The sequence below is a fragment of the Muscardinus avellanarius genome, assembly GCF_963383645.1.
Source record: "Muscardinus avellanarius genome assembly, chromosome: 19".
Lineage (NCBI taxonomy): Eukaryota > Metazoa > Chordata > Mammalia > Rodentia > Gliridae > Muscardinus > Muscardinus avellanarius.
The window spans coordinates 29,856,115-29,872,618 of NC_137805.1; the positions used below are offsets into that span (position 1 = coordinate 29,856,115).

At 53.6% G+C, this 16,504-nt stretch overlaps 1 protein-coding gene across 4 annotated transcripts in view; it reads left to right on the plus strand.

Annotated features, from left to right (window-relative positions):
- NFATC2 (nuclear factor of activated T cells 2) overlaps window positions 1-16,504 on the plus strand; it is a gene marked incomplete at both ends in the record, with an annotated part of 137,956 nt that overhangs the window by 67,837 nt on the left and 53,615 nt on the right. For all 4 annotated transcript variants that reach the window (XM_080716864.1, XM_080716865.1, XM_080716862.1 and 1 more), the window contains 2 exons: window positions 8,488-8,690; window positions 11,130-11,302. In XM_080716864.1, the coding sequence (XP_080572990.1) occupies window positions 8,488-8,690; window positions 11,130-11,302 (376 nt within the window). The remainder of the gene's footprint in view (window positions 1-8,487; window positions 8,691-11,129; window positions 11,303-16,504) is intronic.

The following is a 16,504-nucleotide window of genomic DNA, read 5'->3' on the forward strand; positions in this document are numbered from 1 at the left end:
CCGCCTCGGTAGAGTGCTACCCCGAGAGTCCTTCAAACCCACCCTTTGAAACGGGAGAAATCGGATCTTAAAATCCCAAAATAGAGTGTGGAAAGGTACACATCACGTCTGCCTGCTCCTTTTTTTTTCTCTCTCCCTCTGGCAGAAGTGACTCAGAATCCTTGGTCGGGCTCCAGAGACCTGCGTGGCGGGGTGGGGGCAGGGTGGCCCCCCACACCCCCCACCCCTGCACCCCGCGGCTCCGGCCCGCAGCCCGTCCCAGTGCCGGGCGTCTGGGGTCTTTTCCAGCTCTGGCCGCAGTGAAAGCAGAGAGGCCCTTATATCTCGTCCAGATGTCCCGGTCTTTGGTGGAACGCTTACGTGGACTCGCTGCAGTTTCCTGGGGCTGGGCTGTGGGGTTCTGGTCCTGGTGTCCGTGGGGTCTACACGCTGCCCGGCCAGGACCCGGCTGCGTGAGGGCGCACAGGCTCCATCCTCTCCAAACGCCCGCCCCACCTGGCCCTCTTCCCTCCGGCTCCCCAGAGCCCAGGGAGACTGGAGACTGGAGGTCCTGCTCCTCCTCGGTCTCACACCTTGCGGGGCTCTGGGCTGGAGACCCCAGAGAGCTGGGTTTGAAGAGTGCGGTCCTGCCCCGCCCGCCTCGCCGTCCCCACGAGGCTGCCAAGTTGCTGTCCTTTCGACTCAATCTCAAGATTGTAAACTTCGTTATTCCAGCCCAAGAGCGTCTCCTCTTCCCAGCCGTCCCATGTAATTGGCCGGGTATAATGTGTCTCTTTCACGGGGAGACGCGTTCCTGCAGACTGGCTCAAATAGCAGTGAATCGGGGCCTTCTGCAGACAGGGCATCCTCTCCCAGACGTGAAGAAGGCTCCTTTCTCAGGGCAGCAGAGGCGTGGAGGAGATATTTATTGAACACCTGGTATGCCCAGTGCCGCTCGAAGGGCACAGTGCTGAACAATCTTAGGCTCTAGTGGAAGGGAAAAAAATATACAAGGTAACATGTCTACCACTGATGGGAAAGACATCACCGCGGGGATGCCGGCAAGGCTCCGCGCCCGCCAGGCGACTCAGAGAGGCCCCACGTTGAGGCAGAGAACTACAGAGTCTCAGAACCAGCCAGGGGACGACGGGAGAAGAATGGCACAAGCAGAGGTCCTGAGGTAGGACGCACTAGGGCGTTGAAAGAGCAGCAAGGAGGCCCTTGTGGCTAGACCAGGACAGGGACACCAGGCAACGGACAGATTTTATAGGCCCACATGAAGATTTGGGATTTTATTTTTAATGCAAAGACTGTTATGTTTTGGAGCCAAAAGGCAACCTTCAAGGTTATTTCTTCCAAGAAGCGAGTCCAGAGAAGAGGAGTTTAATTACCCAAAACCACCCAGCCACAGGTAGAGTCACGTAAACAAAAGTTAACGCTTGTTCAGTGGCCCTTAGCCGCACGCACGTAACCTGACGGGGCGTGCCCCGCCATCAGCCCATTCACAGATGAGGACACCGAGGCAGGAGACGGAAGCTCACTGCCCTACCAGGACGCGGCAGGTCTGGGCATTGGGCCGTGGAGGCAGGTGGCGGGACGCAGGGTTCTCAGTTCCAACAGCGGGACTTGACAATCCTTGTTTGGTTTCTTAAAAGCAAAATAAACACCTCTACAGCCTCGAAGGCTGGCGCATTTCCTCAGGGCCCTGGGGCCCCGGTTCCATGTGACCCAGTTGCTCCTGGGCCCCAGGAGTCGGTGCGGGGCGAGCTGCGGGCGGCCAGGCCCAGCGGCTTCTGCAGCGTGGACAGGAGCAGAGGACCGGGCTGCAGCGAAGGGCAGTTCATGGCTCTGGCCAAGGGAGGGGGCAGGCGACCCAGTTAGAGCCCCCTGGGCCGGGTCCTCGCCGCCGTCGCCGCACGCTGGTGTCTCCGGCTCCCTCGGGGTTTCCGGGGCGGACACGGTAATTGGAAACAAATTTAGCGTGTTTCAGGCCATCCAGCCTTGGGCGCGCGAGCTTGCTGTGCGGTAGACAGGTCTGTTACTAATTCCCGGCGACGTGAGAACCATAGACGGCCACGATTCTTAATTTAGAGGGCTAAGACAAACACACTGTTTGTTTTGAAGCCCGTGCAAGTCTCTTTTCTTGGGGGCACTGTTCCAGGGGCAGGGAGCAGCCGTCCCGGTGGCTCCTGCCGGCCGAGGGCGACGCGGGGCTCCCTGGTCCACGGAGGCAGGCGCCACACTTCCCTCCGGGGCCTGGGCAGCTCGGGGACCAGTTGTCCAACCCTCCCAGCCCCTGCCCGGCAGGACCGGCCCAGCCACACCAGTCAGCACAGCCATGTGGGCGGCGTGCGATCGGTGTCTGCAGGGATGGCAGCCGCCGCCCCTCCACCTGGAGCCCCCACGGGGCTCTGAGCACCGAGGAAGCCGCCCACGGGGCAGGACGGGGACGGGCGGAGCAGCTGCTGCCCCGGGGCGTCGGAGTGGGGGAGGCCGAGAGATGACGGGCACACCCAGGTGGTGAGAGATGGCGACCAGGACAGGCGCTTGAGGCAGGAGGGTGGAGCGGAGTGAACGGGCGTGGGCGCAGGGTTGGGTGCGGGTCTGGGAGGCCCTGTGCATTCTGGGGGGCCAGTGGAAGCAGAGGTGGAGAGCTTGGGGGGCCGGGCTGGCTTCTGCCAGGACAGGCTGGGCGGGGTGGTGGGTCCCCAGAGCCGCATCCAGGACCCAGGTCTCTTTTGGAGGCAGTGAGGGTCCGCTGGCCAAGGGGCTGAGCCGAGGGGCGGCGAGCTCCGACCCGCAGAAGTGAAGATCATTCTAGATTCTACCAGGGAGAAGACTGTGGAGCTGGAGGCCGGGGTGGAGGCAGGGAGGCCAGGCCTCCTCTCTGACTAGGGGACCAGGCTGCAAGGTTAGAGGAGGCAAAGGTGGAGAGAGAGAGAGGGAGAGAGGGAGAGAAAGAGGGAGAGAGGGAGAGGAAGAGAGGGAGAGAGGGGGAGAGGGGGAGAAGGGGAGAGAGGGAGAGAGAGAGAGTGTCTTCACCCAGGAGCGTTCTACCTGTGGGCTACACCTCAGCCTTACTTGTGTGTGTGTGGTAATCCAAGATCATCCTACCTCTGAGCTACACACCCAGCCCTATTTATTTATTTAGAAATTTTGAAACAAGTCTCACTACATCGCAGAGAGAGCCTCGCTGAGTTGCTGAGGCTGTCCTCAAACCTGCGATCCTCCTGTCTCAGCCTCCCAAGTACTAGGATTACAAGTGTGTGCCACCACGCCCGGATCGTTATTATTCTTATTTTTTTAAATTTTGAAACAGGGTTTCTTCAAATTGCTGAGGCTGGCCATGAACTTGCAATCCTCCTGATTTAGCCTCCCAAGTATTGGGGTTACAGGGGTGTACCACTATACCCAGCCAGGGTGGCAGGTGTGAGTGGGGTGTAGGGAGCAGAATTGATGGATTTGAAATGGTCCGGTGTGGGTTGAAGTGGAGTATGCCCTGATTGAAGTTACTGATCTGTGCTTCTTAGATAGATGTGGCGTGTTTGCCGGAGGCCGAGATGAGAGTCACGGTGTGTACGAAGTTTGCGTGACAAGCATGTGTGTGTGTTAGGGCAGGGGTCGGGCCGGAGCGGCGGGTATAGGCTAGGAGTTTTGTATCCACGGATAAGCATAGAGGGCTGGGGGCCCAGCTCAGCATAGCTCAGCGCCTGCCTAGTAGTCATGGGTCACGGGGTTCAAGTCCCTGTACACCAGAACAAAACAAAAATAACTAGGGTTCAATTCCCTGTACCCGAAAACAAAGGGCGGAGCTGTGGTTCGTTTGTATTTGTAAAAATCTCTCTCCCTGCTACGCGGTCCTCAGGGATCACGATACCCGCACCCACCGCGGGCTTCTCCCTTCTTCAGAATGAGCACTCTGAGGATGATATTACGTTCTTAATATTCCAAATTCAACAAAAATGCCACTTGCTTTCATTAATGTGTGATTTTAGCAAAATTCAAAACAGCTGGTTTAGTCCATTGCAACTTGGAAAACCAGTCCCCCGTTCCGGGCCTGCGGAGGGTCAATCTTAAATTTTGTACACAGAGCTCAACTCGCTCAGCTTCCCGATGGCACAAAAGCCAGGTGCATTCACAGGAACCGTTTGATTCTGAACGTTGCACCTGCCTTGGACTGAGGACCAGCGGTTGGGCCTCTTGGTGCCGGGCAGAGGCCGCCCCGGGGCCAGGAGGGGAAGCGGCCGTACGCCTGCGTGCGGGCTGCCGAGCCAGGGCTCCCGGGGGTCAGGCGAACTGCGTGAGCTTTCACTTAGGGGATCTTCAACATTATCAGGGCTGTGGCCCCCATGAATTGAAGAATGCCTCTGCCATGGATTCTTTTCAGACTGTCTCCTAAAGCAAGGTTTATTGAGGGGGAGGGGAGAAATAGGTCGCACTGTTGTGGGAACCGGAAGCGATATACACAAAGTGAGATCCCGAATGTGTGTGCCCAGGTACTCAGAAGAAAGGCCTGCCAGGGCGCAGAAGTTCAGTTAGGTAAGGGGAAGACACTCTAGTGCTCGGTCATGCAGGATGGTGGCTGTAATAAACAGTGCCTTGTATATTTCAAAATGGCAGAAAGAGTTGATCTTAAATATTTTCACTACAAAAAATGAAATGTAAGTATAGACCGGGCGTGGTGGCACACGCTTGTCATCCCAGCATTCGGGAGGCTGAGACCGAAGGATCACGGTTTGCAGACAGACTGAGCTACTTAGTGAGGCCCTCTGCAACTCAGTGAGACCCGGTTTCAAACTAAAGAATAAAAAATAGGCCACGGGGTGTAGCTCGGAGGTAGAATGCCCCTGGGTTCCATCCCCAGACCTGCAAAAAAAAAAAAAAAAATTAAGTATGTGCAGGCATGGCGGCACACACCTGTACTCCCAGGACCTGAGAGGCCGAGTCGGGAAGATGGCAGGTTTGAAGCCAGCCTCAGCAGCTTAGCAAGGCCCTGTTTGGAAACAAGCAAACCAAACCAAAACCAATGCAAAGGGCTGGGGGGTCTGGCTCGAGGCAGAGCGCCCCCGGGCTCCATCCCCAGCGCCAGGATGGAAAGCTCTGGACTCCAAGGTTGCTGTGCTCACCCCACATGTAAACTCTCACCAGGACGTCCCACTGTGCCCACGAATCTACAATGTATACAGTTACTGTTTGCCGATTTAAAACAATGTAAAAAAACATAAGGAAAGTTTGGGAGGCTGGATACAATGATGCTACCTACTTCTCCTTCAAGATTGTACTGTTCCTGGCTGTGTACTGTTTCTGTAGTGAGCGATCCTTTACTGCCCTTATAACAAGAAAAAGAGAAAGCAAAAATCAGCAAATACAGAAGGCGCCTCCCTTCGTGCCGGGACGTGCCGCGGCCGCGGAGACGGGGCAGAGCTGAGTTTGGGGCGCTGGGCCTGACTCACCTCTGCGGCGCCGTGGGAGGGTGGTTGTGAAGTGGGGGGCTTGCTGCTTGGACCAGCGTGGCTGAACAAGCATAGTCGGGGTCCGGGGGGGATGCTCTGTCTGCATAAGGGGGCAGCGGGGAGACGGGGCAGTGAGCCGCCCTGGAGTCAGGCCTGCGCTGTGGGGTCCTGGGCTACTTGACCTCACTTCTCCTCAAGGGCGAGCCGCGCTCTGCCCCCGCGATGCCTTGAGATGAAGCCGGCTCCGCCTGCAGGCGCCCAGGACACACGGAAGAGCCTCCCCCCAGGACGCTGCCGCGTTTTCCTGGGACGAGGTGGCCTGGGGTCGCTTCTGAGCAGGTGGAAGAGGTGTCTATGGGTCAGACCTGGCTGGGCTCCCGCAGAGCTCCGCTGCTGCGTGCACGGTGTTAGGCAGCGGGTGCCGTGAGCTGCCCTGCCCCATCCCTGAAGATGGTGACGGCTTCTACAGCAGGTGTTCACTGGCGCGCCGGACAAATGGCTGCGGTTCCTGCCGCCATGAAACTCATGTTCCAGTGGGGGACAGAAGTGCTAAGCAAATAAATAACTAACCAGATGAGCCGGTGTCAGATGGTAGCGAGGCAGGCATCCCCCCGGGCAACGCTGCACCTACATTTCTCCAGGAAAAAAAAAAAGGCCTCACTTTACAGTGTTTGCCAACCTTTGTGGCTGGGAATATGCATACCCAAGGGGTGTCCGCCAGCTCTGTAAGTTCCAAAACATTTTGACAGTTGGTTCTTGCAGGGCTGAAAGAGCCGGCTCTGGCACCCGGTGCGTGTAAATAATGTGGTTTTGGGAAAGAGCTGGAGAGTTGAAAACTAAAGGCAGAGGCAGCAGCGTCTTCTAGGTGGAGATGCTGGCTTGTGCAAAGGCCCTGAGGTCAGAATGAGTTTGGGGTGGTCAAGGAGCAGAAGAAAGGCTGATATTGTCAGGAGCCTAATAGTGTGGTGTAGAGGGCAGGGGCCGGGCTCTGCGGGAGCTTCCTGGACCAGGGCACCCCTGAGTTTGGATTTTATTTTAAGGCTACCAGGGTCTTGGGAGGGTTGTAAGCAAGGAATGTCTGCACTGGTTTTGCGTTTCTTTTTAAAAGAGCACCGTCAAGCGTCTCTGTGAGCTCTGCAAGGGGTGAGTTGGGTATTGACGGTGACCCCAGTGAGAGGCGGTGGAGCTGGACGGACGGGCCGACAGGGAAGAGACAGCGTTGCCGGACGTGACGGGTTTATCTCCAGGTCCTCCTGGCCGTGTCCCAGGCGTCCGTCCGGCACACCATTTCTTCTCTTCTGCCAGAGGAGGAGGGAACCGCCTGGAACCTTCGGGGCTCACGGTCCAGCCCACCCACTTGGCTTCTCTTCATGTGAAACTGCCTTTGCCATGAATGCGGAGCGCAGATGAGCAATGTATTTATCTTGGGTTCAAAAGCCAGGCAAAACCAACAACAACAGCGTCTCTCCCAAAGCTGCCCTTCCCTTTTGATTCCGGCCACCTGGTGCTCAGATAAGAGGCTTCGGGCTCCCAACTTTCATCTCGGCCCCAGTCGCCACCGGCTTGGCTTGTGCGCCCTGCACTGATGTCAGTGCTGTGGGCAGCGGACGGCGAGGAAGGTTATCAGGCTGCCGGGGCCACTCTGGTCTGACTCTGAGGAGTAAAATAAGGGACCCTGGACGCCGGCTTCCCAGACCTGCGCGCGTCCCCACCCCCTAGAACCTGCCGTCCCCATGGAGGCGGTGTGCTCTGCGCTCTCCACCCTGGGAGGGGCTTGGGAGCATTTGGAATGCGGCCGCTGGGCTCAGAAACGGAGTTTTCAATTTTTTGTTTGTTTGTTTGTTTTTGGTGGGTACTGGGGATGGAACCCGTCTAGACCTCTTTTATATTTTATTTTATTTATTTTTTTGTGGGTCTGGGGATGGAACCCAGGGGCATTCAACCTCCTAGCTACACCCCCTGCCCAATTTTTTATTCTTTATTTGGAAACCGGGTCTCACTGAGTTGCAGAGGGCCTCACTAAGTAGCTGAGGCTGTCTGCGAACCACGATCCTCCGGTCTCAGCCTCCCGCATGCTGGGATTACAAGCGTGCGCCACCACGCCCGGCTCTATTTTATATTTTATTTGAAAACAGGGTCTCTTAAGCCAGCGAGGCTGGCTTCGAACCTGCGCGATCCTCCTGTCTCCACCTCCTCCCAGGTACTGGGATGCGCCGCCACGCCCGGGTCCTGGATCCCCTTGCTTGCTGGCTGGATCTCGATTCCAGCCTCCCCGATGCGAGAGCAGACCCTTGCTATCTCCCGCTCTCTGCTCCCTGCTGCCGTGCTGAATGCCCTAGAGTCCAGCCGCATGTGGACCGGACCTGGAATCTCCAAGAATCTATGAGCAAATAAATCTTCCTTCCGCTAAGTTCTGTGGCCAGTTGTCTTGGATTATAGCAGTGAAAATGTTGTCCGAGACGATAGGAAAAGCCATTCGAAGTGGGACTCGATTTCAAGTAGGGTGGCCGGGGAACCTCATCTTTACTTTTTGTAGATGCTCTTTATGTACTCTAAGTACTAATCTTTTGCTTGTTACTTGTGGCACATACTTTCTTCAGTGATCTTTTTTTAAACTTAGATTATTATACTTTTGCCTTGCTTTTTCTTTTTAAAAATTATAAAATCAAGCTTTGTTCACTGGAATATTTTCCTGATCTTCCCAGGCAGCCATGGTTAAGAGCTCCATGCTCATACTCCCGATTATTTTCTATCTTCACTACTACATAATATTCCCCCTACCCTCAGTCATCAATTAAGTATAGTTTCTGTCTATTTCTCCATCCATGCAGTTCTGATATGCTGTGTTCTTCTCATGGCTATTTAGAATCCCCTTTTATAGGAAATCCCTGTAATTTATTCAAACAGTCCCCTCTGGTTGGACATCAAGATTGCTCCCAGACCCAGCAGCAATCCCATACTCCCATACTGCCCACAAACCTCTCAAATCTTTTTTGGGCTGTCAAACCAGAACTGTTGTACCCTGCATAGTAACGATCCTGCTTTCTCCCCACAGTTGCATGGCTACATGGAGAACAAACCCCTGGGGCTTCAGATCTTCATCGGGACCGCGGACGAGCGGATCCTGAAGCCGCACGCCTTCTACCAGGTGCACCGGATCACCGGGAAGACCGTCACCACCAGCAGCTACGAGAAGATCGTGGGCAACACCAAGGTCCTGGAGATCCCCCTGGAGCCAAAGAACAACATGAAGGCAACGTACGGATGGGGCTGCAGGCCGGGTCTTTGGGGGAGCGAGCCTGGGGCCCAGCAGGACGGCTGGGGAGCCAAGACGCCCCGGGGTGCTGGGGGCGGGCTCGGGGCAGGGTCTGTCTTTGCCAGTGTACCTTGTGTGAGCGTGTGCCCTGGGCAGCGTATCCGGGAAGGGGCCCCAGGGGCCTGCAAAAGTGTGGGGAGCCACAAGAATAGACAGTTGGACCAAAAAAGCCAAAGGGACCAGAGACAGGGGCCGGGAAGGTTTTGTCTCAGTCTCTTGGGGGTTGTGTGGCCTTGCAGCCACTGGAAGCGGTTTTGGTTCCATGAGCCGTTCACACTCATTTCTCTTTTTAAAGTTCCTATTTGAGCCAGGCCCAGGACCTGGGAGGCTGAGCCAGGAGTATCGCACGTTCAAGGCCAGCCTCAGCAACTTAGGGAGACCTTGTTTCAAAATAAAAAGTAAAAGAGGGCTGGAGGTATAGCTCAGAGGAAGGATGCCCCTGGGTTCAATCCTTAGTAATACACATACAAAGTTTCTATTTGGAAAAAAAAAAAAAAAAAAAAAAATATATATATATATATATATATATATATATATATATATATATATATATATATATATTACTAGGGATGAAACCTGAAACCAAGGGGCATTCTACCTCGAAGCTATACCTCCAGCTTTATTTTTAATCTTATTTATTTATTTATTTATTTATTTATTTATTTATTTATTTTTGGTGGTACTGGGGGTGGAACCCAGGGGCATTCTACCTCTGAGCTACACCCCCAGCCCTATTTTATTCTGAAGCAGGGCCTCACTAAGTAGCTGAGGCTGGCTGCAAACTTGCGATCCTCCCGTCTCAACCTCCCAAGGACCGGGGTTACAGGCGTGAGCCACCGCACCAGCTTGAGGTTAAATTTCTGCGCATTCGAAAAACTGATCCGACCTAAAGAAACGATTAAGTCCTGGGGCCGCGGCCCGTTCGCAGGGCGCGGGTGCCCGGGGCTAGAGGTGGGGGAGCATCACACACTGGTGCTGGGGATGAGGGGAAAAAGAGCTTTTTACAAGAAAATACATCCAAACTTACAAAAAACTGCAAAAGGGCTGCAAAAACGTGTGAGCGCGGTTCACAGAGCTTCGCTACTTTTGACATCTTTCGCCTCTCTCATTTCCTGTCTCGCTGGCTCTCCATTTTTTTTTTTTTTACCTCCTGAGCCTTTTGCGAACTAGCGGTAGACAGCTCAGTCTTCTTTTAAATACTTAAGAGCGCGTTTCCTGGGCACAGAGATGCCCTCTTACATAGTTATGGGACAATTACCAAATTAAAGAGATTACACAGCAACTTGTTCTTCTTACCTACCAAACGGTCCGCAGCCAGTTTTCACCAGTTGCATATTTGAATAATTCTGGTGTGTGTGTGTGTGTGTGTGTGTGTGTGTGTGTGAGTGGTGCTAGGTATGGAACTCAGGAGCATTCTTCCTCTGAGCTACTCCCCCAGCCCTATTTGATTTTTTTTATTTTGAAACAGGGTCTCACTAAGTTGCAGAGAGCCTCGCTAAATTGCGGAGGCTGGCCTTGAACTTGCAATCCCCCTGTCTCAGCCTCCCAAGTACAGGGATTACAAACACACACCACTGCACCTGGCTTTTCAGAGACTTTTGGGAGTAGAAGAGTTGGCTTGAAGAATTCCCTCAGAGGAGCTGTTTCTGCAGGGGAATCTCTCTAATGACTTCCTACTTTTTGTGTGTGTGTGGTACTGGGGATGGAACCCAGGGGCTTTCTATCTCCGGGCTATACTCCCAGACCTATTTTTTATATTTTATTTGGAAACAGGGTCTCACTAAGTTGCTGAGAGCCTCTACTCTGGCTACTTAGTGAGGCCCTCCACAACTTAGTGAGAATCGGTTTCAAAATAAAGAATAAAAAGTAGAGCTAGGGGTATAGCTCAGAGGTAGAACACCCCTGGGTCCACTCCCTGGTAACACAAAAATATATTTTTAAAATATTTATTATTTATTTATTTAATTATTTATTTATTTTGGTACTACTGAGGGTGGAACCCAGAGGCTTTCTACCTCCGGGCTATACCCCCAGACCTATTTTATATATTTTATTTGGAAACAGGGTCTCACTAAGTTGCTGAGAGCCTCACTAAGTAGCTGAGGCTGGCTTCCAACCTGTTCAATCCTCCTGTCTCAGCCTAAGCGCGGGGATTACAAGCGTGCGCCACCACGCCCAGCCCGTTGTTTTGTTTTGTTTTGAATCAACATCTTGGTATACATGCTTGGCCAGAGTTTGTAGAGGTGCACTGCAGTTTCCCGGGGCTGGCCGCAGGCTTCTTCGGCTCAGCGCCGCGGGCGGTCTCCTGGGTGGCCTCTCCTGGGTGGCCTCTCCGCCTGCCTAGACGCTCTGTGACGAGCGGGTTTCTCTGCCGTCCGCAGCATCGACTGCGCGGGGATCCTGAAGCTCCGCAACGCCGACATCGAGCTGCGCAAGGGGGAGACGGACATCGGCAGGAAGAACACGCGTGTGAGACTGGTGTTCCGGGTGCACATCCCCGAGTCCAGCGGCCGGATCGTGTCCTTGCAGACGGCGTCTAACCCCATCGAGTGCTGTAAGTTGGACGCTGGGGCAGGGCCTGACTCCGGGAAGTCCTGTCCGGGAGCATCCTCCGCGCCCGGCGTGCCTGGCAGGGCCCGGCGTGGCCGGCAGGCATTCACGAGGTCCCTGGTGGATCCGAGGTGGCCCCAGGACCAGCGTCCGTGCACGGGAAGGGACGTGTCTCTGCTTCTGTTTACGTGTGGGAGGGTTTTGTGGCCACACAGGAAATTAAAACATAGTGCGGCTAATGGATAGCCCGCAGCTTTGTTTAGAGGGTTCGCCAAGTCTAAATATTGTTCTGGTCTTGAAAGGGACAGATGTGTGTGGAGCGAGTTCTGTGTACATCGCCTCCCCCCTCTTTGCCTCCGACTCGCCGCGCTCCGCGTTGTATATGTGTCTGCTCGGGGGATGCCCGTGCAGCCTGGCTCCCACGGATGAGGAGAGGGAGTGGGTTGAGTAACCAGTGCACCCCACTGAAAGATGCAGGGCTTGCGGGCGTGGTGGGCATGCTGTCATCCCAGCATTCGGGAGGCTGAGACAGGAGGATCACGGTTCGCGGACAGCCTCAGCTACTTAGTGAGGCCCTTTGCAACTCAGTGAGACCCGGTTTCAAAATAAAGAATAAAAAATAGGGCTGGGGGTGTAGCTCGGAGGTAGAATGTCCCTGGGTTCTATTCCCAGTACTGAAAAGAAAAGATCCAGGGCTGGTGTGTGTGTGTGTGTGTGTGTGTGTGTGTGTGTGTGTACTAGGATTGAACCTGGAGGTGTTCCACCTCCAAGCTACATCTCTAGCCCTTTTTTCTTTATTTTGTTTTGTTTTGAAACAAGGTCTTACTAGGTTTCTGACAATCTCTCCAAGTTGCCGAGGTTGGTCTTGAGGCTGCGATCCTCCTGTCTCAGCCTCCCAAGCACTGAAATGATAGGCGTGTGCCACCATGCCTGGCTCCGGCAGGAAACTGAACCAGAGCTTTTGCACAGAAGCCACGTCCCACCCGCCCCCTGCTCTTACCTGCGCGCGAGCTGAGGTCTGTCTGGAGCAGGTGCTGGGCGGAGCGCGGGGCGTCCACACAGAGAAAGGTGTTTCCTCATCCTCAGCAAGCCTGGCCGGGACAGAGACCCCCGCAAATAGCTGTCAAGTTGCAGGAGGTTTTCAGACGGCAGGACGTGGCCAAGAAGTGCTTTTTGGAGAGGCACTGAGCAGAGACGCGGCTTAGTTTGCCAGGCTGAGAAGATGTGGCTTTTGCTGATTCTTAAGCACTTGCTTTCCAGGGGAGCTCTGTAACACTGATTCCCACATTTTTGAAAGTTTAGGAATTATTATTATTATTTTTTGCAGGTCTGGGGATGGAACCCAGGGGCATTTGACCTCCGAGCTACACCCCCTGCCCTATTTTTTATTCTTTATTTTGAGACAGGGTCTCACTGAGTTGCAAAAGGTCTCACTAAGTAGCTGAGGCTGTCCGCGAACCGCGATCCTCCGGTCTCAGCCTCCCGAATGCTGGGATGACAAGCGTGCGCCACCACGCCCGGCTAGGAATTATTTTAAAAGTATAAGGCACAGAAAAGTAAATATTATTTCAAAACAAAAACTGTGTATATTAAATTTGTAGTTTTCTAAGCATCTTTCAGGTTATTATAATCGTGTCCCCGTTAAATTATGTTCCAGGTTTTTTCTTTTTAATGTTTACTGGACATTTTACCATAGCTAGATGTCATGGAATCATTCTCCTACAGAAGCCAGGGAGGTGGCACAAATGAAAAATGGAGTGGGTGGCGTTCAGTAGGGGAGTGGAGGCTGAGGATCAGGGCGGCACATTCCCTACGTGAGCCGCGGTTACCCAACTCTAGCCAAGATTTTCAGATAGGGACATGGACCTGGTATGGCCAGATCGATCTCCTGATTTTAAGAAAAAAACGAAATCCTGTGATGTTTTAAAACTGGCAACTGGGTTGGGGGTATAGCTCAGTGGTAGAGGATGTGCTTAGCGTGTACAGAGACCTGGGTTCAGTCTCCGGTGTGCGTGCATATGTACACACTCACACACACACGCACTCACACACGCTAATAAAATAAGGTAAGAAAGTAAAAATACCTGGCGGGTCAAACAATACTTGCAGGGCCTTCTGCTCATCAGTGGAGGTCTAGGCCACATAGCTGAGCTCTTTTGTGAGGAATTGGTAGAGGCAGACTGGTCCCAGGGTTCAAAGCCCTCTGGGACAGCAGCCTGTTTGGGAGAGCTGCCAGAGCGGGCCGGGTCTTGGCTGGTCTTTGGGAACTCTGGAGGGCCTCTGATCTCCCCCAGCCTCTTGGGACCAGGTGCAGGTCCAGGGAGAGTTCGTGCTCTGAGCGAGGAGAGGAGTGCTCAGAAGCAGACAGCACGGGAAACAAGTGTTGCGACTCACATGTAGCAGCCCTTGAGCCCCCTCCTCTCCTCGGCGATCCCACCCGCCCCCCAAATATTGATCTCAGTGGCCGCCCCGCCCATCTTGGGTTTGAACATCTCGTGATGTTTGGGGAATTAAGCACAGCCTCTTCTCTAGCGATTTGGTGGTGGTGGGGATTTCAAGCAGATAAGATATCCCAGAACCAGGCTTAGTGGCGCGCGCTTGTAATCCCAGCATCTGGGAGGCTGAGACGGGAGGATCGCGGTTCGAGGACAGCCTCAGCTGCTTAGAGAGGCCCTTTGCAACTCAGTGAGACCCTGTTTCAAAATAAAGAATTAAAAAATAGAGCTGGGGTGTAGCTCAGAGGTAGAATGCCCCTGGGTTCCATCCCCAGTACTGGAAAAAAAAAAAAAAAAAAAAGATGTCCGAGGATGGGGCTGTAGTTTTTAGCGAGCCAGGGAGCGGGAGCCCCGAGCAGGGCCCATCATCCGGAGCTCTGTCTCTTGAGTTCCACAAGTCCACTTACCTGACACCCCTGTGAGACTCAAAAAATCATCATCGAACCTCGGAGGCTCCTGCCACATCGTCAGGGTGTTATAAAGTTGTTTGAACCTTGAAAATCTGTGTTTTTTTTTTTATCCCCCCTTTAAAATTTCTTTTTAAAAGCCTTCGACCGATTCACCTGCCTTGTTCTGACAGATAAGGAAACCACGACTTTCTTGGTAAAGTGATTCACCCGTTTTCACTAGGTAGGTAGCCAAGCCTGAGTGTCCGGCTTTCTAGTTCTGCGAAACACCTCTTCCTTCTGGATTTCGTAACCCCGCCAGTTTCTGCAGCACCGGCCTCCTCCTCTCAGAACCTCCTGCCGTCTCCGTTCCCTCGGTTGAATTTTCCTAGACCAGTGCCTGGGTGTTGCACCAATATAGACTAGTTGACTCACTGTATAATCCACAGGGAGGTAGTCAATTGAATTATTTGTGGACGGCGTATCACAGGTATTGAGTGTGCGTGAAATCGGTGTTTATCGGCTAATTGGCTTAGTGCGTCCCTGCTGGGGAGGTAAAGAAAACAGAGTGGGCAGGACTTAATTTGCCAAGGTTACTTATTTACTCTGGCGGCGCCTCGTCTGCACTGTCCTGGGGACTGAGCGTGAGTTCTCAGATGGTAGCAGAAACAACAGAAGCGTGGGACCACAGAGACCTCCTGACGTTCCTGGTGAGGCCCAGGCCTGTGGTCCCAGTACTTGGGAGGCCGAGGCTAGGGGTGTGGCTAGGAGGCAGAGCAACCTGGGGTTCAGGCCCCAGAACTAGCACCAATAAAAAAAAGGGGGGGAGGAGGAGGAGGAGGAGGAGGAGGGAGAAAAAAATAGGGACAAACTACCAAAGCCGCTCTGAAAGCGCTGTGGTTGGTATACACACAGCTTCCTTCCGCCCCTGCCCTCACCAGCTTGCTCAGGCCCAGGCTCACGCTGCGCGGGCTGGCGCTGCACCTCTGGTCTCCCTTCCTTCCATGATGCACTTTTTGTTTTTGTGATACTGGGGATCGAACCCAGGGGTATTCTACCTCCAAGCTACAACCCAAGCACTACTTTATTTTTATTTGGAAACGGTCTCACTAAGTTGCTGAGGGTTCTCACTGAATTGCTGAGGATGGCCTCGAACCTGCGATCCTCCCATATCAGCCTCCCAAGGACTGGGATGACAGGTGGGCACTGCCACACTGGGCAAACCCCTTCATTTCTCTTGGGTGAACACCTAGGAATGGAGTCACTGGAGAGGCACGCATTTTCTTCATGTGTTTTCAAGGTCGTCTAACACTGTACGGGAGTGTCCGAGAGCTGCCCCACGTCCTCACCAACACTTGGTACTGTCTGTCTTTGCAGTGTTAGCCATTCTCCTGAGTGTCAGATGGGGCCTCCTGTGGTTCTACTTTGCATTTCCCTAATGACTCACGAGGCATGGGCTATTGGCGATCTCAGCACCTTCTTTGGCAAAGTGTCTGTTCAAATCTTTTGCCCATTTTTTAAACATATTTTTAGTGTTACTGTGTAGCAGCTCTTAAGTATATTCTCGCTGGGAGACTTCTCATATACAGTCAATATTATTTCCTGTCCATAGTTTGACTGTTTTCGAAGTGGTGTCTTTTTCTCTGAGCATCAGTGTTTTATTTCACTGAAGCCTAATACACCCTTTTCCTTCCTCTTGGGATTAGTACTGGCCTGAGGGTAGGAAGGACAGCCTCTTTTGATTTCCTTGAGAAGCTTCTTGGTTCTGGCTTTGATGTTTAGGGGCTCCATCTTGGATTGGTTTTGAGTATGGTGTGAGGTAGGGCCAAGCTGTGTATGGTGTGAGGTAGGGTCAAGCTGTGTATGGTGTGAGGTAGGGCCAAGCTGTGTATGGTGTGAGGTAGGGTCAAGCTGTGTATGGTGTGAGGTAGGGCCAAGCTTTGCTCTCTCCTGTAAGGAAATGCAGCTGTCTCTCCTTCTTCCCTCCCTTCTTCCCTTCCTTCCTTTGCCAGGGCATTGAACCCAGGAGCATTCTACCTCTCAGTTACACCCCTGTTTTGAGACAGAGTCTCCCTAGGTTGCAGAGGGGCCATTTGCTGGCTTTGCTTGCGGCCCTCCCAGCTGGGGCCTAAGTCAGCTCTGTGTTCTGGGTCAGACCTGGCCTTCAGCCAAGGACAGGGCCTGATGCAGAGACAAGAAGGGTGTGGCTGGGGTGGCCAGTGCTCAGGCCAGACGATGGCCACGGGAGGGGAGGGCCCTCTGGCCCGTGCTGGCTGGTGGCCGCTCAGGGTTCTTCTTCAGGCGCTATTCAGGGAGGAGGAATCC